This window comes from Cervus elaphus, chromosome 17, assembly GCF_910594005.1.
Source record: "Cervus elaphus chromosome 17, mCerEla1.1, whole genome shotgun sequence".
NCBI classification, from domain to species: Eukaryota; Metazoa; Chordata; class Mammalia; order Artiodactyla; family Cervidae; genus Cervus; species Cervus elaphus.
The window spans coordinates 44,924,052-44,949,346 of NC_057831.1; the positions used below are offsets into that span (position 1 = coordinate 44,924,052).

Sequence of the window (25,295 nt, forward strand, 5' to 3'; positions counted from 1 at the left end):
ATGGGCTCCCCAAATATAGAGCCAGTTGGTTATAAATGGAGGTGGCCTGAGGACCCATGAAGGGTAGCTGACATCTGAAGTAAGGATGGCCTCATGGAGGACTGACCCTTTAACTTGTAAAGTCTGTGCTAACTCTGTGTGGTTAGTAGCAGAATTGAATTCCAGTTGGTGCTGGAATACCTATCCTGAATCTTCCAGTGCTTCCTTGTGCTGGGGTGTAAAAAACCTGAGACTCACAACGAAGACTGGATTTTGAAATACAGATGTTGGTAAAGCCTTGATTAATGAATGCCCCATGAAGTAGCAACAGTGCTTCATGTCTTTTCTTATTAAAGGAGCATTAAAGGTGATGGTGACATTGGACATGGTGCATTTAGTCCTGTGTTAGGATGTTCTGAATACATAGGTATTGTACAGTTAGATTGCAAGAGTGATGCCAAGTTTCATTTAAAGACCTTGCATCTTCAAAACACCAATACAGTATATTAACACATATATATGGAATTTAGAAAGATGGTAATGATGACCCTATATGCGAGACAGCAAAAGAGACATAGATGTGTAGAACAGACTTTTGGACTCTGGGAGAAGGTGAGGGTGGGATGATTTGAAGGAATAGCATTGAAACATGTATTATTATCATATGTGAAATAGATCGTCAGTCCAGATTCAATGCATGAGACAGGGTGCTCAGGGTTGGTGCACTGGGATGATCCTGAGGGATAGGATGGGGAGGGAGGTGGGAGGGAAGGTCAGGATGGGGAACACATGTACACCCATGGCTGATTCATGTGAATGCATGGCAAAAACCACCACAATATTGTAAAGTAATTAGCCTCCAATTAAAATTAGAAAAAAATAAAGATCTTGCATCTTCTAAACCCTGACTACTATCAAAGAATGTACTCCTAAAGATATGTTCTGTGGGAACAAAGTTGAAGAAATATCTGTGAGAAATACTAGAGGCAGCAGAGCCTGAGAATTTTAAAACTGAGATGCTGACACAGGGATATATTTTACCATGTTTGTGTGCTGGTACTAAGTTGCTTCAGTCACGTTTGACTCTTTGCAACCCTGTGGACTGTAGCCCGCCAGCCTCCTGTGTTCATGGGATTCTCCAGCAAGGATACTGGAGTAGGTTGCCACGCCCTCCTACAGGGTTTACTGTATTTGTTGTTCTTGTGAAAGTCACTCAGTCGTGTCCGACTCTTTGTGACCCCAAGGACTATACAGTCCATGGAACTCTCCAGACCAGAATACTGAAGTGGGTAGCCTCTCCCTTCTCCAGGGGATCTTCCCAACCCAGGGATCGAACCCAGGTCTCCCTCATTGTAGGCGGATTCTTTACCAGCTGAGTCACAAGGGAAGCCCAAGAATACCGGGGTGGGTAGCCTATCCTTTCTCCAGTGGATCTTCCCGAACCAGGAATCAAACCAGGGTCTCCTGCATTGCAGGCAGATTCTTTACCAACTGAGCTATAATGGATTGAAAAAAAATACTTGCTTTGGCTGACTGATTTGATAGTGGATATTGGCTTTACCAATTAACTTTTAAGTTAGACCTTTTTTTGCATACATTGAATGAACCAAATCTGTAGTCCTAAAGTTTTGGCAAAAATATACTTAAAATTCATGATAAGATAAAAGTATTTTAACAAATAATACTGTATTGCCAAAATTCTATAGATACGTTAATATTTTTATTTTCTCAACTCAGTTAAAAAAAGTGTCTTGAAAGAGTTACAGAACAATTATTAATAACTGATAAGTCTTTTAAAAGCCTTTTTGGTATACTTGCCAGAAATTAAATAGCCAAAAGAGTGAATTCAGTTCAGTCGCTCAGTCATGTCCGACTCTTTGCGTGAAAGAAAGTGAACAACTTAAACAAAAGAGGACCTAAATGAATTGCCTGATGATAGATAATAAAAAATAATTTTTGATGATAGAGTGCTATATGACTTTTAGCATATATCTTAAAAGATCAAAAATTTGAGTGACATTGCTATTTCAAAGCATTCATCATAATCATCTATTTATTTGAATATATTTTCTCAGTGTTCATATCTACGAATAGAATTAATGCTGAATCCTGTCTGATCTAGCAGTAAGTAGTATTCTTCTACTAATGTATGCATGTGAGTTCAGTCATTTCAGTTGTGTCCAACTCTTTCTGACCCCATGGCCTATAGCCTGCCAAGCTCCTTTGTCCATGGGATTATCTTGGTGGCAAGAATACTGGAGTGGGTTGCCATTTCCTCCTCCAGAGGATCTTTGCAACCCAGGGATCAAACCTGGGTTTCCTGAATTGTAGGCAGATTATTTACCATCTGAGCCACTAGGAAAGCCCACTAACGTGAACTACGGACCAAAAAAATAGCACCAGTGCCATTCACCTAACTAAAATATACAGTTCTGTAAAAATATGTCATAGGAAGTTATATCAGACTAAGCCTTTTATAGATAAAGTCATAAACTTTGGATAAAATATAAAAGCAATTATTTGAAGATGCTGAAAAGTAACCCAAAGCAGGCAGGTGGAATTTTAAGGGATGGCCACTGTTCAAAGAATTGAAATATAATGAGTGTGATTTTATGCTCACACATGTTTTTATCTGAGGGCATTGCTCAGTCTGCACTGTGAAAAGCAGCTGTAACTCAGAAAACTACAATATTAATGGCTTAAGGAATTAGAGAATGCAGCCTGGGGCTTCCAGAGCAGCTGGAAATTGAAGATGAAATTCCTGAAAAGGAAGAGTAGTAGAGGAAAAGAACTCCAAAGCTGACACATACACTCTGCCAAAATCCTTGGTTGACTCCTAAACTCTGTGTGCACAGGGTAAAAATTAACTACCTCCTAGAATACATCAACATTTATCAGAGGAAGGACAGCAGCATCTAGAGGCTCTACAATATGCATATATATACATCTATAATATCTAGTATACAATAAAAAAAATCAGCAGATATAAGGAACAGGAAAGTTTGAGTCATAGTTTAGAGAGAAGGTAGTCAATAGAAACTGACTCCAAGATGACTCAGATGTAAGAATTAGCAGACTTTTTAAAAATTATAGTTGATTTACAAAGTTGTGTTATTTAGGTTCACAGCAAAGTGATTTTATATATACATATATATATATATATATATATATCTCCTTTTCAGATTCTTTTCCATTATAGATTCTTATAAGATATTGAATGTAACTCCCTGTGTTATACAATAAGTCCTTATTGCTTATTTTCTATTTAGTAGTTGTATATGTCAATCTCAAACTCCCAATTTATCCCTCCCTCACATTTTCCCTTTGGCAACCGTAAGCTTGTTTTCTGTTAGTCTATTTCTATGTAATAAATAATTTTTTGTATCATTTTTTTTGATTCCACATATAAATGATATCATATGATATTTGTCTTTCTCTGTCTGACTTACTCCACCTAGGATGATAAATTCTTGGTCCATCTGTGTTGCTGTAAATGGCATTATTTCATTCTTTTTTATGGCTGAGTAATACTCCATTCTATATATGTGTGTGTGTGTGTGTGTGTGTGTATCTATGTGTGTGTATATACATATCTTCTTTAACCATTTCATCTGTCAGTGGAGGTTTAGGTTGCTTTCGTGTTTTGGCTATTGTAAATAGTGCTGCTATGAACATTAGGGTGCATGTATCTTTTTGAATTAGAGTTTTCTGTGGATACATGCCCAGGAGTGGGATTGCTACATCATACTGCAACTCTATTCTTAGTTTCTTAAGGAATCTCTATATTGTTCTCCATAGTGGCTAGCAAAAAATTTTAAAGTTATTATACGTTAGGCAGGAGAAGGGGACAACAGAGGGAAAGATGGTTGGATGGCATCACCGACTCAGTGGACATGAGTTTGAACAGGCTCCAGGAGTTGGTGATGGACAGGGAAGTCTGGTGTGCTGCGGTCCATGGGATTGCAAAGAGTCGAGACGACTGAACTGAACTGAACTGATACACCATACATACAAGGACATGAAAAAGTATATGGTCATAATAACGAGTTAGCAGAAAAACTCAGCAGACATAAAGAAATTCTAAAAGGAGAAGGGGGAATGGAAATTCTAGAACTGAAAAGTAAAAATTTTGAAATAAAAAATTCACTGGGTGGGTCCAGCAGCTAATTAGAAATGGCTGAAGGGTTGGCAAACTTAAAAACAGATTAAGAGAAATTATTCCAGCTGAAATACAGAGATAAAAACTATTGAAAAAAAATGGACAGAGCTATACTAATCTTTCAGACGATATTAAAGAGCTTAAAGTACCTTTAATAGGAATCATCTTTAATAGGTACCTTTAATAGTAATAGAAAGGGAAGAGAGTGGAGTAGAAAATTTTTTGAAAAAATAATGGCTGAGATTTCCCCAAATTTGGTACACTTACAAATTTGGTAAACTTACAAATTAAGAAACCTAGCAAAACCCAAACAAGGTACATATATTAAAAAAAAGAAAAAGGAAGAAAATTATTAAAAAGTTGATGAACTAGAGAACAGATAATCAATGGACCCATAGATGGCTTTTTGAAAAAACTAAAAATTTATATAAACTTCTAGCTAGATTAACCGGTATTTAAAAAGAGAAAATGTAAACTACAATATCAGGAATGTTTGGAAAAAATGACGAGGCCCTGGCTCTCCGGGACTTCTAGTGGGGGAAACATATGTTAGTCATACAAAGAAATACACAGGTATACATTGTGGGCAACATGAGAGAATTCTGCAGGGGCGGGAGAGGCCGGTTTGGGTTAGAGAGAGGCACCTCTGCAAAGGTAGATTAACTTCCACCCCCGCGCTCCACAAGCAGTAACTTTAGCCCCGCCGGGCGCCTTCCCCAGTTTAGGGAGACAGGTGGCGGCCGGGCCCCGCACAACGCCCCCGCACTTCCGCGCAGGCGCGGGGTAGGCGCGAGGTGGGGCTCGGCCGGCGGGCGGGGCAACCGCCTGGCGGGCGCCGAGCTGGACAGTGCACTAGCAAGGTTTCTTCGGTCTGACCCAGAGGCTCCGGATCCCCGCGATGCCGAGGCCAGACCCGAACGCCTCGCCTCTCTGAGTCGGTCTCAGCGCGGAAGGCACAGGGGGAGGCCATGGCGGAGGCCTCGGAGCCCGGGAGGCCAGAGTCCGCCGGCAGCGGGAGCCTGGAGGAGGACGAGGAGGACGAGGAGCGGGAGCCGCTGCTGCCGCGGATCGCCTGGGCCCAGCGGCGGAAGGTCGCTCCAGGGGGCGCCGTGAGGCTGGAGACGGCTGCCGGGGAGGAAGGTGCGGCCTCCCCTAGCCAGGCCAGCGACCGGGAACTGCTGCTTCTGCCCGTGGACGCGTCTTTCTCCTCCTCCCCGGGCTTGGGGCGCCAGCGGAGCTCGCCCACCAATCTGGACCGGAGCCGCCCCGTGGGTTCAGGTGCGACCCGGCTCTTCCCTACTCCCGCGCCCTGCCAGAGTGCCCCTCTCCGCCGCGCTCAGCATTCAAGCCCCTCCTCGGGTCGCTGCCCCCGGCTTCTTTCTCTGTCGCCCGCTAGCCCTTGTCTAGTAGGAAAAACTGTTCGCCAGGCATCTCGTCCTGAGCACTGGCCGAGGGTTCAGCTGTCTCTCACACCTCGGTCACCTCGCCTTTTTCTCCCGCATCCCCGCTCCCCCTCTCCTCGCACCTTCTCCAGAGGCTTTATAGGCTGCTTCTCCTGACTCCCGAGGTTGTCATTAAACTCCGATCCTTGGGGCCGCCCCTAAGAGTGATCCTAAACTTTTGGAATCAGACAGGAAATCTTAACACTGTAAAATGACCTAAGTTGTTTGCTCAAGTTTGGCTTTAAAGTTTTGGCTTAAGAACCCTGAACTACCAAGAAAGTTCGTGAATTTGCAAGGTGGATGACAGTCAAGAGATAGCAAGAATATCCGGTTGCCACTGGGACACGTTTCAAAAACTTTATTGTTATTGTGACGTTAGCCAAAGGGGGCAGAAGCAGTTGAACTTCTGTACCTGCTTTCTCTCTTGCAAAGTTTTCTTTCTCGAGACTTTTTTATTTTTATACAGAAAAAGGAAAAACCTTTTTCACTATTAAGCAGACTGACAGCCTCAGATGAAAGAGGGTTATTGAAATGTTGGAAGGTAGTAAAATTTAGGCACGAAGCTGCAGGCATGGGTATTTTTGGTAAATGTAATTTTTTGACATAGATGGGTTGAATTAGGCTAATTTGAAAAACAGAATAGACTTGTAAGGGTCCTAGGTAACGCTGGGACAGGCTTGTTTTGTAAAATGGTCCTGATAACACTTGCTCGCAGGTGGTAAGGATGGTTTAAATGGTTTAAATGAGGTTATGTTTGCATTCTGCCTGGAATATCACTCGGCACATGACAGCTTAAAGAAAAGGCACAGAAAATGTAGTTTGCATTACGCTGCTGAAGTTTTTGTGGAGTAGTTAGATTTTACATATTCTTCTGGTACACTAGTGGGGCTTCTGCACTTGATAGAGTAGCTTACTCTAGTTGTAGCTATGGTCAAATGGTAGAGTAAATGAATCAAAGAGACCCAAGGGAAGCAGACTTTAATGAAGAAAGCTTTAACAAACTGGTCTGACTTACAGGTCAGCTAGCTACCATTATTACTCTTGCCTGGAAAATCTTATGGACGGAGGAGCCTGGTAGGCTGCAGTCCATGGGGTTGCGAAGAGTCGGGACAGGACTGAGCGACTTCACTTTCACTTTTCACTTTCATGCATTGGAGAAGGAAATGGCAACCCACTTCAGTGTTCTTGCCTGGAGAATCCCAGGGATGGCGGAGCCTGGTGGGCCTGCCGTCTTTGGGGTCGCACAGCGTCGGGCATGACTGAAGTGATTTAGCAGCAGCAGCTGCCATTATAATGTTAACTTTTGGATACATCGACAGTACAACATTTAACAGAAAAAACAAACATGGATTTGGAACCAGATCACAAATGGATCTACATTCACCCAGCTACATTGATTATAATGTTATATATTACCTAGAAAGATTTGTGTGGCAAACTTGCCTTTTTCTACCCAAAGCTACCTGTGTAGCTAGGTTTTAAAAGATCCTAAAACCTTGAAAATGTGTTTATTCTGTGAAGGTAAGGTTTTGCAAACAAGTGATATTAAAGCTAGAAAAAGTAAAAGTGAGGATAGAGTGTAATATTGGAATACAAATGGATTATTAAAGAGAATTTTAACCTTTTTAAATGGAATAACATTTATATCTCAATTGACGGTTTCCTGAGATCTTCAAGGCTTCCCTGGTGGCTCAGATGGGAGCCACAAAAGAATCTGCCTGCAGTTCAGGAGACCTGATTTCAATCCCTGGGTCAGGAATATCCCCTGGAAAAGGGAATGGCTACCCATTGCAGTATTCTTGCCTGGAGAATTCCATGGACAGAGGAGCCTGGCAGACTACAGTCCATGGGGTTGCAAAGAATTGGACATGACTGAGCAACTATCATTTTCTTTTTTTTATGTTTCATTAATTCTTACAATAGCACAGCAAGTTAGCTGGGTTAAGTCATCCTGGGTATGAGGATGGGAAATGAATGAAAACTTTGATGACTAGTAGTTGATAGAACTTCAGCTGTAAGCCAAAGTCAAGGTCCAGAAAGTGAAAAAGCCAGACTGAACCTAATTCTTTCATATCCTGCATTTTGCTATAGATCCCCAACTGTTATAAAATAATTGTTACCTTTATTTACCAAGGTCTTATTTTTAATGGATTTAAAAATAGTTTTGAACTACCAAATTTTTAAAATTTCAAACCATTCTCCTAAAAAGTTTGATTAATTTAACTAGATAATTAAATCATTATTTTTTGAATTCATTAACTTTCTTTGTCCTTTGCCATCCAATTTCCATGAAGCCACCTCTCTAGTTCCAAGATATTCCTGTCTTTAGATTGATATTAGCATCATTTATCAAACTTAACTATTTTGTGTATGTAAATGGGAGCTTTATGTACCTTAACCAGTGGAAGAATGGCCTAGCTCTGTTATCTTTACTTGAACAAGCTGTGTGGCAAAGTCTAGAACCAGCGTGAACATCGGGTTGTTGGATCAGTGTCAAAGTAGAAGAATTAGTGGTATTCCTTTTGCTAGTTGTCATTTTAATCAATGAGTTGGAGAGTAGTAAAGATAATAATAGTTAACACCCACAAAACAGTACGTGCAGGGCATAGTGCATGTGTTTCACATATATTAATTTATAACCAACCCTATAATATGAGCACTTTTTAAAATTCTCATTTTAAAGAAACAGGTGAATTGAAGGTTCCAGTTAATATAAACCAGAAGCACTTATCAGTTTTTGATGGCGAGCCTAGTGATTAGAGAATGGTGTTAGAATTTACAAGATACCAAAGTAAAAGAAAGTGTGTGTTTATAAGCCATTTAATGATTCATGGTGGGTTATAAATGTATGAACAAAATAAAGTCATTTAAAAGTAAGGAAGAATTATGAGAATGGGAAGTAAGAGTAATGAAATAAATAAGATGGAGGCCAGAACAAGACTACAAAAAATTAACAAGTGCATGAATTTGATTTTTAAGATTACTGACCTGGCAGCTTGAGAGAAACACAATCACTATGCCCATAAAGTTAAAACAGACTAGTTATTTGAACCAAAACAAAACTGGCAAAGGATAAACTGTTAGGTTTTCTCCTGAAGAAGAGACTATATGCTGAGTAATATCTTGGTAATAAAAGTGATGACTTTCATAAGAGTGTTTCATACAACTTCCCTGAAGTTCATTTCAGTGGAAGTAATTCTAGTGGGTGATGTTATCAGTATTGCTGGATCTAGATTCAAGATGCTGATTGTCTGGCTTAATTTAGAGGAAAGTATTAGAAGAATAGATAATCTCATGGGTCTTGACAATCTTCCAAAACTGAGCTTTTGAAAAGTAGTGAGCATCAGTGTGTTGGAGAGTTTTCCTCAAACCACTAATTAGAATGCACTTGTTGCAGAGATCCATCATTCAGTCAGCAAATGTTTCCGTGCCTTCAGGCGCCAGTGGAAATCCAGCCCTTAGGGAAACAGTGGTGACCAGATACCAAATGGAGGTCCAGTCACCAGCCCTGTCCTCATGTAACCTTATAACTTAATGGAGGAAACAGTCAATTAAAAGAGCCAGTTCTAACAGGATATATGTGCTTCATGGGGAACTCTGAGAGTTCCTTGGAGCCCTGCCCTGGATATAGGGGCCAGGGGAGACTTCGCAGAGGAAATAGCAACCACTTTGAGACTTGAATAGCGCTGGCACCCCTGAGGGTTCCAGTTTAGTCCGGATCATCAAACTTGTGAACCGGCTACTTCACATTTTAGAAGATATCTGGCCAGGGGGTAAGATACATTCCCAGCCCTTCGGTGAGGAAGAGTTCATCTTGATTTACTTATTTAAAATGAGAACTTGAAGGCAAGGGTGGGATGTTTCGAGAGAACAGCATCGAAACATGTATATTATCTAGGGTGAAACAGATCACCAGCCCAGGTTGGATGCATGAGACAAGTGCTCGGGCCTGGTGCACTGGGAAGACCCAGAGGGATCGGGTGGAGAGGGAGGTGGGAGGGGGGATCGGGATGGGGAATAAGTGTAAATCTATTGCTGATTCATGTCAATGTATGACAAAACCCACTACAATATTGTAAAGTAATTAGCCTCCAACTAATAAAAATAAATGAAAAAAATAAAATGAGAACTTGATAAGTTGCTATGCATACTTATATAAAAGTAGTTGTTAACAGGTTATACAATGGGTTCTCTTAATCCATTTTCATTTCTACTTACCAGAGGATCAGCTGTAGCCCTTAAGTGTGGTTAACGGTTTGTTGATAAATACTTCTCACATTATTGAAGGTCTGCCATGTGTCAGGCACAGGTTTAAGCACTTGGCATATATCACAGAACAGAACAAAGATTTCTGCCCTCCTGGGACCAAGATCATTTTGTTACAGCGTTACAAGTGGTCAGATGGAGCTGAAGGATGGATAAAAATTAGCCATAGGAAAGAAACTTGGCATGTACATCAGAACAGCATGGGCGAAAGTTCAGAGGATGGACAGTTCTGGACATCTTGTGAAAAGTGAGGATTTTGAATAGGACTGGAGCTTGACTGGAAGGCAGGCCACCGATCCATAGGTTGAGTCCCAAAGGGAGTATACAGAGGTAGAACTGACAGTCTCCTCAGAAAATCTGAATATTTTCTAATACAGAGACAAATCAAAGTTTCACAGTTTATTCCTTAGAAGGAGTAAACATAATATTAACTGAACAAAATTTGAAGAAAATATAGCTATTTAAGCCCCTCAGCTATTAACAATCAAACCAAACAATGACAGCAAACCTTCAAACCAAATCTCCATTGCACATATACCTTGAAGTGGTATAACTTAGAGTGTATTCTCCAAGTTAAACTCATGGCTAAATATGCATTTAAGTAACTAAAATAAAAGTTGTAGGATGTAATTTTGAGTTATGGATCAGAAAAATCTACCGAAAAATAATTATTTTGGTTTTTAGAAGAGTTGATATGTAATCGTGTTGCTTTTTTTTTCTTTTCCGGTAGTAATTAGACAAGACCAGTTGTCTTCCAAGTGCCTTTCTGGACAGTGATGGTAAATCCAGACCATCCTCAAAGAATGCCGATTTTCATGTAGGGAGATAGTCTCGTTTATCCAAAAGAATTGCTCAGCAAAGGGACAAGCTAAAGAGAAAGGGATTGAAAACATGCTGGCTGATTGTATAGGAATGGTTGTGGTTTGGGTTGAAGCTGAATTATTAAGTGTCCTGAGTATGATTGTGGGCTCCATGAGAGTAACAAAGGCAGGTTCTATGATGAACTCATAAAGCTTAACCCATAAAGCAACCTGAAAACATGTGATAGTAATGTCAAAGTCTGCACATAGTTTCCAAAAGAACTGCTTTAGTACAGGATGGGAGAGACCAAGAGTGGTCCAAGAGTTTAGCCAGTTCAACGTGAATTAGTATGACAGGACTCCTAAACAACAATTGTAATACTAGAGTACTTCTTATTTTGGTATAGTGTCAAGACTGAGAGCTGTCTTTGTTCTCCGCAATGAGTTGCTCGATTCTGGAGACCATATTTTTAAAAGGCACATTGGAAAACTGAAGCATGAAGCCGGAGGGCAACTCGGATGCTGAAAAACCTGAGAACACTTCCATGTGGAAGGAGGCAGAGAATAGAGGAATCTTAGGGGAGCATGAAATGGTCTGCAACTATGTGAAGGCCTCTCCCTGGGAAGAGAGGAGTAAGTAGACTTTTGTTTTGCTCCAGGTGGCAAGTCTAGTACATTGGGTGAAGCTTCAAGGAGACCTGTTTCTGAAAAAGAAAAGTTTTATATTTATTTTCAAAAAAACACAAAAAGTAAAAAAAAAAATGAGTATCTCTCTTTGAAAGTGTTTAAACATTGGCCCAGAGACCACCTGCTGGAGATGTATTATAGAAAATATATCAGCAAAGTTGAGATAAATAACTTTCTGACTTCTTTCTTGTTATGAGCCTTGACCTAGAAGAAGTATCATTTGATTAATGTAGTAATTATTAGCACATTCTGCCATATAAATAATACTTTATTCATTTAAATGTTTATTAAGAACCCACTAAATGCTGATCCTTCTTCCAGGTGCTAGGATACACAGTGAATGAGAAAGACAAAGTTTCTCCCTTCATTCTTAAGAATTTTCATGGACTAGATCTGAAAATAGTATTTCAGTTTTATGAACATGACTAAATACTTGGATTATTTATTGTTTTAAGTAGGTTAAATATGCCCAAGGGCCCTTTTTGCAATATTTTTCTCAGCATAAGCTTTTAAAAATTAGTAAATAATAGTTCTATGTCTGAATTAAGGCAAGTTTTAAATTAAGGAAAGTTTATAGTTTGAATTTTCATAACATTTACATGTAATAATATTTATATGCCTTTCAAAGAAAAATGTGAATATTTAACTTGTCTATCATTTTAAATGATTAATTATTAATTATGCAAATATTTATTGAGTGCCTCTTATGTTCCAGGAACTGTAAAAAGTTGGGTATGTAGCAGTGAAAGAAATACTTGTTCTTGGAGCTCACAAAATAGCTAAGTTATATGACAGGTTAGGTGATAAGTGCTAAGCAGAAAAATAAAGTGGAGGTTAGGGGAGATTGGGTGGAGTCTTGGGGGCCAATATTAGAACTTGCGATTTTTTTCTTTTGAATGAGATGGAGAGTCACTGGGCTGCCCCGTGAATGAAGGTGCTGGGTCCTCACCACTAGACGGCCAGGCAATTAACTGACTTAGGTTTTAGAAGGATTCTATAGCTTTCCTGTTGAGTATAGAGGGGAGACCCGTTCAGAGACTCTTGTGACAACCTAGGCTAGAGTTGATAGTGATTTGAATCACAGGGAAGGAATGGAGATTGTAAGAAGTGGTTCGATTCCGGATGTTCATTTAGGGTGGAGCTACACCACCTGCTGATGGATTGGATGCGAAGGGTGGGAGAGTGAGGTCATGGATGACTCCAGGGCTTTTAACTGCCAGTAATACGGGGAATACTGGGAGTGAGGCAGTCGAGAGAAAATGAGTTGAGTTTGAGGCAGTAAAGTTTGAGCTGTCTTCTAAACATACAAGTGGAGAAGCTGGGTATAGTAGTCTGGGGTTCAGGGCAGAAGTCCAGGCTTGAGATATTAATCTGGAAGTGCTAATGAGGAAGAAGAGGACCATGAACTGAACCTGGGCTTTCCAAAGTTAAGCTGCTAGGGAGATGAAAATAAGCCCACAAGAGAGTGAAAAAGAGGAGCCGATGAAATGGAAGGACAACCTGGAGAAATGGCATCTTGGCTATCAAGTGAAGTCAAGTCAAGTTTTATGTGTTTGTGGAAATGATCCAATAGCAAGGGAAATCCTAATTCAGGAAAGAACTGCTGAAGAAATGTCCTGGGGTAGGGCTTCCCTGGTAGGGGTCAGATGGTAAAGAATCCACCTGCAATGTGAGAGACCTGGATTCAATCCCTGGGTCGGAAAGATCCCCTGAAGGAGGGCATTGGCAACCCACTCCAGTATTCTTGCCTGGAGAATCCCCATGGACAGAGGAGCCTGGCGGGCTACAGTCCATGGGGTCGCAAAGTCAGACACAACTGAGCAGCTAAGCGCACAGTCAGAGAGAGAGGTCTAGTAGACAAAGTGGAAGAGTCAACTTAGATTTTGGATCATTTCTGTATAGTAATAAGTGGAAGGCAGAGAATGTGAAGGGGTAAATATGATGCTGAGGGTAGGTGATCGTTTTTCCTGGCTGCTTCTGTTTTCTTCTTGAAATAGGAAGCTAGATCATCTGCTGAGATGAAAGAGTTGTTGGGAATATGAGGAGAGGAGAGCGTATGAGGTAGTCGTCCAGAAGACTGGGAGAGTCTGTGTGCCAGGGAAGTTGTCCTAGTTTAGGATGTTATGACGAAATGCCCTAGCCTCGGTGGCTTTTGAACAACAGACTTTATTGCTCAGTTCTGGAGGCTGGGAAGTCCAAAATCAGGGTGTCAGCATGATCGGGTTCTTGGCAAGGGCTCACTTCTTGGCTTGCAGATGGCAGCCTTCTCCCTGGGTCTTCACATGGCCTAACTCTATCGTGGGATCCCCACCCTCGTGGCCTCATCTAAGCCTAATTACTTCCCCCCAAGTTCCCCTCCATATATGATCACATTGGGGATTAAGGCCTTGATGTATTTCAGAGGAACACAAACATTCAGTCTTTAACAGGAATGTAGTATGCTCCCCAGACAACATGAAGAGTCCAGCTGAGGTTTGTGGGTTTTTTTTAAAGGGGAGACACCAGGCATTTAAAGGAAGACACTGGGTGTTATGTTTGGCAAGTTCAGCTGTCCAGGCACAGGCATAGTCAGTAGACAGTTGGATTTAACCAGGATTGAGATTTTACAGGTAACTATGATGAGGAGTGGGAAGAAGAGAGTGATTTTAGTGATGCTAGCCAAGGAGGGACACAAAGTGGGTAAAGACCCTTGAACAGTGTCTGGTAGATCAGTGCTTTAAAGGTCCTAGTGGGATGAAAGAATTTTCGGACTCAGGACGCCAGAGGCAGTGAACTAGGAAAATAGAAGATGATTGAAATGCTAAGTGTGATGTGGTTGCAGGTATTGGTGATGATATATCTGAGGAATGACTGCAAATGCAGGCTGAGGCTGGATGAAGAACAAAATCACTGGGAGGGAGGAGTTCAAGTTAACACAAGGAATTTGTGATTTTTTTTCAGCGTAGGAAATCTTGCTTTCCTTGTGTCTTAACTTGATACTTAAAGTGGGGTTAGAAAACAAACAAACAAAAAGACATCGAAACACTCCATGGAAAAAAAGTGAAAGCGTTAGTCGCTCAGTTGTGTCCAACTCTTTGTGACCCTATGGACTGTAGCCCTCCAGGCTCCTCTGTCCTGGCCAGAATACTGGAGTGGGTAGCCATTCTCTTCTCCAGGGGATCTTCCCATTCCAGGGATTGAACCCGGGTCTCCCGCATTGCGGGTGGATTCTTTCCTATCTGAGCCACCAGGGGAGTCTACATTTTTCTGTGCCTAAATGTCTTAACACTAGTAACCTAAATCTAGTATTACAGGTCTATGTTGTGAGCGTTCTCATAGCTGGTCTTTCTTCTTTTTTGCATTCTGTATTAATGTTTTTCTTAATGCAATAATTGTTGATTCTTCAGAGTTGAACACATTTTTGGATGATCCAGAATTTGCCGATATTATATTGAAAGCGGAGCAAGCAATAGAATTTGAAGTTTATCCAGAAAGAATCTCTCAAGGTTCAAGTGGAAGTTACTTTGTGAAGGATCCTAAGAGGGTGAGAATTTCATAGAGCTACTATATATAACAGACCTTTTGGAAAACACTAGTTTTAATGTGAAGTCATTGTGAGTTTTTGAAGATATTTTCCTAATAAATCTGGTTGCACCCTCTTTTCAGAAATAAAGGTCAGTTTATTTTTAACTAAAGCCCTCTACTATTTAAAACTAGAGCTGTTTATGTAATTTCCATTTTATTAATATTTGGCTTCAAGTATTTATTGAATTCTCAACATTCAGCTGTGGATTTCTGGGGTTTATATTCACAAGTCCTTGTTGTTGTTTAGTTGCTAAGTTGTGTCCGACTCTTTGTGAGTTCATGGACTGCAGCATGCCAGGCTCATCTTTCCTCCACTATCTCCCACAGTTTGCTCAAATTCATGTCCACTGAGTCGAGTGCTATCTAACCATCTCATCCTCTGCAGTAACTAAGCAGAGTTTTCTTTTACCCTCAGAGTATTTTTTCTGGCTTTATTATACCAGAGAAGGATCCTGGGCAGTTTGAAGTTTGAAGGCATTGGAATGTGACAAAATGAAATGAACCAAAGAATAATCCTAAGGCAGAAAAGAGACGCTGATATGGACTTTGTTCAACTCAGTTTAGAATTTTTCAAAAATTTGCATTATCATTTCTAAAAGCTTTCTGAATGATGCATAGCCAGCAGTTCTTTTTTCAGGAGGAAAAACAGATTATAATTCTACCCAAATATTTTTTCATAGACTGAAGTTATATTTTTTAAAACAGTCTTTTTGAGATTTTAATATATATATATATATATATGTAGGTAGTGTCAATGTCTCAATCTTTATTCCAAGCTTGATTTCTTGATTTGTTCTTGTTGACTTCTTTATTAGTGACTTAGACTACTGCATTATAAAACAATTATATACTTATAATGAGATTTTTTTATTTCTTATCTAAGGATAATTCAGCTTCTAAATTTAATATGAATATATTTTATCAGACCAATAATAAAGATAGTTCTAACAGGGTATATATGCTTGATGGGGAAAGACTTTTAGACATCCATGAGCAATTTTTTTTAAGAGGAGAGAATTTATTTAAAATTGGTTCATAAAAAAAATTGAAAAAAGGAGAATCCAGCAACATAGATGTCACTATATCCTATCATTTCCTTTGTATCTTAGAGATGGCTTTTTGTCATTGGATTTATTCATTTAACAAATGCTTGAAGCCTACTGTATGCCAGGTACTGTTCTGAGTACTGGTGATACAGCCCTCACAGAGAAAGTCCCCTGTCCTTTTAGAATGCACACCTACTGGGAAAGTAGATAATGAATAAGCATAAAATTTGAATATTTAATAGATGTTGAATAATAGCACTGTTTGACCTAGGTCACTGATTTTCAAACATTTTAAAATCAGCAGAACTCTTTTTAAACTAGGGTGTCCATTATGTAAAATGGGTGAAACCAGAGGATGGGGTCTCAGAGCCCTCTCTTCTCACCTTCTCTAGGGTTCCTCAGAGCACAGTTTGAAAATCAATAGCTCAAAAGATTACTGATTTTAGATTGTTGAATGAGAATGAGTGTAAAACTGTGACTGGAATTAAAACTCTTAATTGTTAAGGGTTATGCCCAAATCTGTGGTGGGAAGGGTAGAAAAAAACCAGAATGCATTTTATGGATTATCATCTCCCTATATTAAAAGTCTAACAAAGTGTTTACTTTCTTCCTATATAGAAAATTATTGGTGTGTTTAAACCCAAATCAGAAGAGCCTTACGGTCACCTGAATCCGAAATGGACCAAATACGTTCACAAGGTCTGCTGCCCTTGCTGCTTTGGCAGGGGCTGCCTGCTTCCTAACCAGGGATACCTTTCCGAAGCTGGTGCCTACCTTGTGGACGAAAAGCTTCATCTGGGCATTGTACCAAAAACAAGAGTAAGGGAGGCATTCTTTCTATCATGTACTTCTAGTTTACAGAATCTAAAGTCGCGGTTGGTAATCCAGAGTCACAAATGACTAGTAAATTGATTCTAGTGTCAGTCACTTGGTTCAGTCACTCAGTTGTGTCCGACTGTTTGTGACCCCATGGACTCCAGCACGCCAGGCCTCCCTGTCCATCACCGACTCCTGGAGCTTGCTCAGACTCATGTCCATCGAGTCAGTGATGCCATCCAACCATCTCATCCTCTATTGTCGCCTTCTTCTACTGCCTTCAGTCTTTCCCAGTATCAGGATCTTTTCCAATGAGTGTAGACACACAGAATATTCAAGGGAATATCTCTTTCTCATGTGAGGTGAGATGATGCTGACAAAAAGAGGAGAAAGAACCAGCATTCAGAAAGCAGAAAAAAATCAGTGATCTAGAAATTCTGTTGAAGGTAGAGATAACTAACATACTCAGAAGATTCCTGTCTTTTTCTTTTTGGCCTTTATACATTTTTACTTAAAGTTCTCAAAATCTTCCTTCCTAATTCTACATACTTCTTTCTTCCACTGGCCAATTTTAGGCTGTATTTCTCTCAGAAAGAAATACATGTGTGCCATTTAACTAACTTTGCAAAGTCTCTTAGCTTTTCTGTTTTAGGTTCTCAGGGGCATTTAGTATAGCATTAAACTTCACTCATTTACAACATTAATGTGAGTTCCATGGTGTATGTGAATAGACAATAATAATGCAAATTCTAATAGCCATTTCTCTAAACTGTACATTTCTAGGTGGTTTGGCTTGTCAGTGAGACGTTTAACTACAGTGCAATTGACCGTGCAAAATCTAGAGGCAAAAAGTATGCTTTAGAGAAAGTGCCAAAAGTAGGTAGAAAATTTCATCGGATAGGACTTCCTCCTAAGGTAAGTTACAGTGATGCGCTTTATGGGGAGGGTGGGAGCAGAGAGCGGGCAATTCATCACATATTGGGCTTCCCAGATGGCACAGTGGTAAAGAATCTGCCTGCCAGTGCAGGAGGTGCAAGAGACACAGGTTCAATCCCTGGGTCAGGAAGATCCCCTAGAGAAGGAAATGGCAACCCACTCCGGTATTCTTGCCTGGAGAATCCCATGGACAGAGGAGCCTGGCGGACTACAGTCCATGGGGTCACAAAGAGTCAGACACAGCGAAGCACACACAAACTTCAACAAACTTTATCACGTATTACCTGAGCTCTCTAGGCTCTGTGCTGTGGGCTGTGGGTATATTAGTAAAAACGGTTTTCCCATCTTCAATAGCTTGTAGTAACAAGCAGTCTCAACACAATATGATAAAGCTGTTAATGATGATTAAGTGAGGAGAGCTTAGAGTGGATAGAGGAGGGATATTTAACCCAGTTTGGAGAGCTGGGGAATTTCTGAGAGGAAATTGCACCCAAGACTTTAGAAAGTTACAGTTGAAAGTACAGGCCTAGAATTAGACCTAGGTTGTACTCCAAGCCTGGAGAAGGCAATGGCACCCCACTCCAGTACTCTTGCCTGGAAAATCCCATGGATGGAGGAGCCTGGTAGGCTGCAGTTCACGGGGTCATGAAGAGTCAGGCATGACTGAGCGACTTCACTTTCACTTTTTACTTCTATGCATTGGAGAAGGAAATGGCAACCCACTCCAGTGTTCTTGCCTGGAGAATCCCAGGGATGGGGTCGCACAGAGTCGGACACGACTGAAGTGACTTAGCAGTAGCAGTACTCCAAGCCTCTTCACCAGTTAGCTCTGAGACCTTGATCGAGTCTCTTACTCCCCAAGCTTCAGTTTCTATAAATCGAGGATGACAGAAACTACTAGGGTTGTGAGAATAAAATGATAAAGTTTATGTCAGGTACTTGGTATAGTCCCTGGCACATAGTAAATGGTAGTAACCAGGTTTACTCACTACATATTAGATTTTGTTTTTTTTCCTTATCATAGGTTTTAAATAAACCTAAGGGATGATAAGCAACTAGCTCCGCAAGGGTAGTGAAGGTTAATGAGAAAAGCATTCTAGAAAAAGCACTAGACTTTTTATTATATTTTTTTAAATATATTTAACCTGCAATTTTTTTGTCTTGTTGTTGCTATGCATTTATCTATATAAAAGAATTAGAGTAAGAACTACATGGTTAACTTGTCTTTAATATTGTACTCCAAGTAAGCAGGAAATTTTGAAAACATTGACAAGGCCTGTTACTTCTTGCATATGCTGAAATAATTTCCCGATTTATGACTACTAGGACCTCATTATGAGTGCTTTAGAGAAAACATTTAGGAAATCTTTAAAATCTTCATGCCAGCAACAGGTCACATAAAGTGTTAAGAGATGTTTATTTTTGGCATCACCATCCACCTTGTAGGATTTTAATTCCCCAACCAGGGATCGAACCCCCAGCCCCTCAGCAGTGAAAGCATGTAGTCCTAACCACTGGACTGCCAGGGAATTCCTGAGATAGATTTTCTTTGTAGTGATTTGTTTGTATTTATGAAGCCAGTTTCCCTGACGGCTCAGACAGTAAAGAACCTGCCTGCAAGGCAGGAGGCCTGGGTTCAGTCCCTCAGCAGGGAAGATCCCCTGGAGGAGGAGATGGCAGCCCACTCCAGTATTCTTGCCTGGAGAATCGCACGGACAAAGGAGGCCAGCTAGGTTACCATTATCTATGTGTTCTGTGCTGTTTAAATTTGTATTTTCTTCTTTAAAAAATTGTTTAATGTTAACAGCTCGTAATTTTAGTGATAGGAAGCCTTATAACATAGACATATCTTCAAGGAAAGGACTTTTTTAAAAACCATTGTAGAGGTTATGATTAATTCTTTAAAATTTATTACAGGATCTTTAAACTGCATAGTCAAATAATTCATTCATTTTAAAAAATAAAGTTATTTTCTGTTGTAAAAAAGAATCTTAATGTATTTTTCCAGTAAGATAAAATCACACTATTATTAAATAGCCAAGATAGGTACAGATTTTGGTCTTCATAATTGAATTCATTTTAATAAATATTTTTAGAAAATAGCATTCTTGTTGAGAATATTACCTCGAGGACATGTGTGTATTTTCTTTTTCAATTATCCTAAAATAGCTTCTGTGCTCCTTAAAATTCTAGGATTGATCATTTTTCATTTGCTATATATTCTTTATGTGATTATTTAAAATTAATGTATAAAAATAGTTTTCTTGATAAATGTGGCTTATATAAATTAGTGTTAATTTCAGTTTTTCTTATTGTGTTTATATAAAGTATTTTATGACAGTACTGCTGAGAAATTTTAAAACTAATTCCTTTGTTCTTGTATTTTCTTTTCTAACTATAATTCTTAAAATTATAGATTGGTTCCTTTCAGTTATTTGTTGAAGGTTACAAGGAGGCTGAATGGTGGCTTAGGAAATTTGAAGCTGACCCTTTGCCTGAGAATATTAGAAAACAGTTTCAGTCACAGTTTGAAAGATTAGTTGTTTTGGATTACATCATCAGAAATACAGGTATGGAAGTTCTCTCATTGTTTACTCACATCTTAACTTTCAAACTGTATTCAACTCTTGTTTATCCAAATCAAAGATTTAAAGTTTTGCTGCAGTAGTCTTAAGGCTACTTTTTGAAAAAGACAAAGTCTTTTTCTTTGCCTGCCTTGGAAAGCAGATATGTAGTGCCGACTCTCCCAGGCAGCATTAACCCCATACTGGAGATTCTGACTCAGGGTGGGCTCCTGCCCCAGTGATAGTGATGAGTACCTGTCCCTCAGGTGGAGTTTCTTGGCAGCAGTACAAAGCCTACTGGAAATTGGAGATGTTATCTGCATAATATGAATAATTAAAACTTGATTGTGTAAGTTATTTTAGATGTTTATTTTGACATTAGGTGACTGTTAGTACAGTCTGTAAATACAATAAACTCTTAATTTTTTCTGTGCTGGCAGGGAGCAGTGACGTTGATGATTTGCAGCAGTGATTCCCAAATGTGGTTCACTGGTCTGTTTTAGGGTCAGTGTTATGTGGGCCCAAAGGCATCTTCTGGGAACCCATCCCAATCCACTGAACGTGGGTCCAGTAGTTAGTGTTTTAACAGGTCCTGTGGGGCTTCCCTGGTAGCTCAGTCAGTGAAGAATCTGTCCGCAGTGCAGGAGACCCAGGTTCAGTCCCTGGGTCAGGAAGATCCCCTGGAGAAGGAAATGGCAACCCACTCCAGTATTCTTGCCTGGAAGCTACTATGGACAGAGGAGCCTGGCGGGCTACAGTTCATAGGGTCACAAAGAGCTGGACATGACTGAACAACTAAGCCACCACCCCCCAGGCAATTCTGATGTACTCTGAAGCCTGAAAACTCTAGTTCAGAATTTTTGCTCATTTATATTAGTTTCTGAAAAAGCATTATGTATCTTTTTAGATTCACCTTTTAAAATCATATAGTCTTAAATTAATGGTAAAGTTAGTGTAGAGTCCAATGGAATATAGTACTCAATCACAAAAGAGAATGAACTACTGCCATTTGCAGCAATGTGGGTGGATCTAGCAAATGTTATACATGGTGAAGTAAATCAGACTGAGAAAGACAAAAATTATATGATCAATTATATGTGGAATCTAAAAAAAGTAATACCAGTGAATCCGCATACAAAACAGGAAGAGACTTGCAGACGTAGGAAAGAAACTCACGGTTACCCCAGGGGAGAAGGAAGGAAGGAGGGACAGATGAGGAGCGTGGGGCGAGCAGGTACACACTGCTGAGCTCAGATAAATAGGCACCAAGGAGGTGGTGAAGCACAGGAAGTTATATTCAAGATCTTGTGATAATGGGAAATAACCTGATGAAATTGTCTATTTACCGGAATCACTTTGCCGTACACCTGAAACTAACACAGTGTTGTAGTCAGTAAATCAACTCTTTCAGTTTTTAAAGAATTTGTGTCTAGAGTACTCTTGTCGTGACATTAGGTAAGAGAAATTGGCTTGGTAACGGGGGTAGATAGTTTTTCTCCCTCAGGTGAAGAGACATTATCCTTCCTAATAATGCTGATTTAAAAGTTCTTGACAGTAATTGTACCTACTTCACAGAGTCTTTGTAAGAATTTGATGAGTTAATACATGTTAAGGCACTTAACAACAATTTCTGGCACAGACTAAACAATAAATGTTAACTAACATTTATGAGTATTTTTAGTTTGTATGTATTAAATTGAAGCCTTTTAATGTGTTACTGTGCTACAGATAACAAATGAAGGTCTCAAAATTGAGGAGGTGACTAGATTTTTCTGCTTGATATTAAGCTATGATATCTATAAAAAATGAAGTAATAGATTTTCCGTTTGTTTTGAAAGACAGGGGAAATGATAACTGGTTAATCAGATGTGAAAAGCAGACACATGAAGATGAAGTTACGGTGAGGGAATTTTACTATATATGCATATATAAACACACTATCAGTGTCTATTAAAAATTCCTTGAAGTTATTCTTCATCACTTCCTCATTTCCTTCACCTTGATCCTTGGTTTTTATCTCCTTTTTCTGTTTTTATCATCTTTTTTCTTTCCTTCACCCGCTTATGTTGCATTTTTTATTCTATCTTTGAAATCTCTGTGCAATTTTATTTTGTATGCTGTATTAGTGTAGAAGAAGAATATCAGCTCAGTACTGATATGCTTTTTACTGGAAAAAGGTCAGTTTTCATTCCAGTCCCAAAGAAGGGCAATGCCAAAGAATGATCAAACTGCCACACAATTGCACTCATCTCACATGCTAGTAAAGTAATGCTCAAAATTCTCCAGGCCAGGCCTCAATAGTACGTGAACCATGAACTTCCAGATGTTCAAGCTGGATTTAGAAAGGGCAGAGGAACCAGAGATCAAATTGCCAACATCCGCTGGATCATCGAAAAAGCAAGAGAGTTCCAGAAAAACATCTATTTCTGCTTTATTGACTATGCCAAAGCCTTTGACTGTGTGGGTCATGGCAAACTGTGGAAAATTCTTCAAGAGATGGGAACACCAGACCACCTGACCTGCCTCTTGAGAAATCTGTATGCAGGTCAGGAAGCAACAGTTAGAACTGGACATGAAACAACAGACTGGTTCCAAATAGGGAAAGGAGTACATCAAGGCTGTGTATTGTCACCCTGCTTATTTAACTTACACGCAGAGTATATCATGGTACATTCCAGCCCTGGGCTGGAAGAAGCACAAGCTGGAATCAAGATTGCTGAGAGAAATATCAATAGCCTCAGATATGCAGATGACACCACCATTATGGCAGAAAGCGAAGTAGAACTAAAGAACTTCTTGATGAAAGTGAAAGAGGAGAGTGAAAAAGTTGGCTTAAAGCACAACACTCAGAAAACTAAGATCATGGTATCCAGTCCCATCACTTCATGGCAAGTAGATGGGGAAACAGTGGAAACAGTGGCTGACTTAATTTTTCTGGGCTCCAAAATCACTGCAGATGGTGACTGCAGCCATGAAATTAAAAAATGCTTGCTCCTTGGAAGAAAAGTTATGACCAACCTAAACAGCATATTAAAAAGCAGAGACATTACTTTGCCAACAAAAGTCCATTTAGTCAAAGCTATGGTTTTTCCAGTAGTCATGTATGGATGTGAGAGTTGGAGTATAAAGAAAGCTGAGCACTGAAAAATTGATGCTTTTGAACTGTGGTGTTGGAGAAGACTCTTGAGAGTCCCTTGGACTGCAAGGAGATCCAACCAGTACATCCTAAAGGAAATCAGTCCTGAGTGTTCATTGGAAGGACTGATATTAAAGGTGAAACTCCAATCCTTTGGCCACCTGATGCAAAGAACTGACTCATTAGAAAACACCCTGATGTTGGGAAAGATTGAAGCTGGGAGGAGAAGGGGATGACAGAGGATGAGATGGTTGGATGGCATCACCAACTCAATGGACATGAGTTTGAGAAAACTCAGGGAGTTGGTGATGGACAGGGAGGCCTGGCGTGCTGCAGTCCATGGGGTTGCAGAGAGTCGGACACAACTGAATGACTGAGCTGAACTGAAATGATTCTCATCGTTTAAAGCTGTTACATCACTTTAAAAAGTTTGTAGTTTTCATAGTTCATCAAAGAATTTTGAAATTACATATTCAAAGTACTTAGCAATAAATAAAGAACACACTTGATACATGCAGTAATGTGGATGAACCTCAAAACCCTGCTGAGTGAAAGAAGCTAAACAAAAGGGAAGATACTGTCTGATTCCTTTTGTATAAAAATCTAGAAAGTGCAAACTAATTCCTAGGGACAGAAAACAGATGATGCTTGCCTGGGGTGGGATAAAGGGAGGGAAGAGACTGCTAAAGGACACAAGGAAACATCTGGGTGGTTTCATATCTTTCAGTGCTTATCAACTTGTATACTTTAATGTGTAAAGTTTATTATGTGTAAATTATACCTCACTGAAGTTGTAAATAGAAAAAAGTGTTAGAAATAAAAATAAATGACAGTTATAGCAGGGTTTTAAAATACATATATAAAGTTTAAAAATACATATATAAAAATATACCTGCTTATAATAGTTTCTAAACATATTTTATTGGTATATCTAAAGCAACTGGATTTTACTGAAAACCTTATTCTTTTGCTCTTAAGTATTTTCTCATTGAGATAAGAAATTTGATATAAACTAACAGAAACAACTCTGGCATGTATCATCTGTACCTTCACTGTAATACTTTTAATTAAAAATTATCTTTTTCACCTTTTTAAAATCTAGACCACTTAATAATGACAATGTCTATTTTTAGATAATAAGAAGTACTCTTCAACATGAAAACTCTCTTGCTTCTGAGGCTTGCATTTCCGTTACAGGAGAATGGAGAAGTTAGAAATGGCCTACCTTCTATAATCAAGAGTATCTTGAGGTTCCTTCTACTGGACCTTATTACATTTAGCCATGGTTGTTGGGGAGTTTTATTTAGAAACATTTTGTACTTGAACTAATTATTTCTATGAGACCCTACGAAAGACTTTATTTTAGTAAGGTAACTTTGTCATTATCTTAAAAATATCAGTATTTTGCAAATACCATACATTTAAGCCCTGGTGGCTCAGTCAGTAAAGAATTGGCCTGCCAATGTGGGAGACCCAGGTTTGATCCCTGGGTCGGGAAGATCCCCTAGAGAAGGAAATGGCAACCCATTCCTGTATTCTTGCCTGGAGAATCCGACAGACAAAGGAACCTGGCAGGTTACAGTCCATGGGGGTCACAGAGTCAGACGCAACTGAGAAACTAACACACATACATCCATTTAAGCAACACATCTAACAGTAAATTATCCAGAACTACACATTTTATTTATTTTTCTCCCCAACTTTATTGAGGTATTATTGACACGCATGCAGTTTTAAGGTGTACAATATGATGATTTGATACAAGTATATATTGTGAAATGACTATCACAGTATGGTTGGCTGACACCTCCATCCCATCACATAATTAACATTTTTTGGTATACATGGTCATAACATTTATTTTTAAAAATTTTTTTAATTGGAGGAACATTGCTTTACA

General features: G+C 39.5%; 1 protein-coding gene across 3 annotated transcripts in view; it reads left to right on the top strand.

Annotated features, from left to right (window-relative positions):
• The first annotated feature begins 4,935 nt into the window (after positions 1-4,935).
• PI4K2B (phosphatidylinositol 4-kinase type 2 beta) overlaps positions 4,936-25,295 on the top strand; it is a 29,462-nt gene continuing 9,102 nt past the window's right edge. The window contains exons 1-7 of one of the 3 annotated variants that reach the window (XM_043871175.1): positions 5,279-5,416; positions 11,054-11,279; positions 14,720-14,856; positions 16,562-16,762; positions 17,543-17,674; positions 20,112-20,265; positions 22,098-22,159. In XM_043871175.1, coding sequence (XP_043727110.1) covers positions 11,144-11,279; positions 14,720-14,856; positions 16,562-16,762; positions 17,543-17,674; positions 20,112-20,265; positions 22,098-22,159 — 822 coding nt within the window. In that variant the 5' untranslated portion in view covers positions 5,279-5,416; positions 11,054-11,143. Of the gene's footprint in view, positions 5,417-11,053; positions 11,280-14,719; positions 14,857-16,561; positions 16,763-17,542; positions 17,675-20,111; positions 20,266-22,097; positions 22,160-25,295 lie in introns of all 3 variants that reach the window. The other 2 variants (XM_043871173.1, XM_043871174.1) reach the window with 2 other exon arrangements.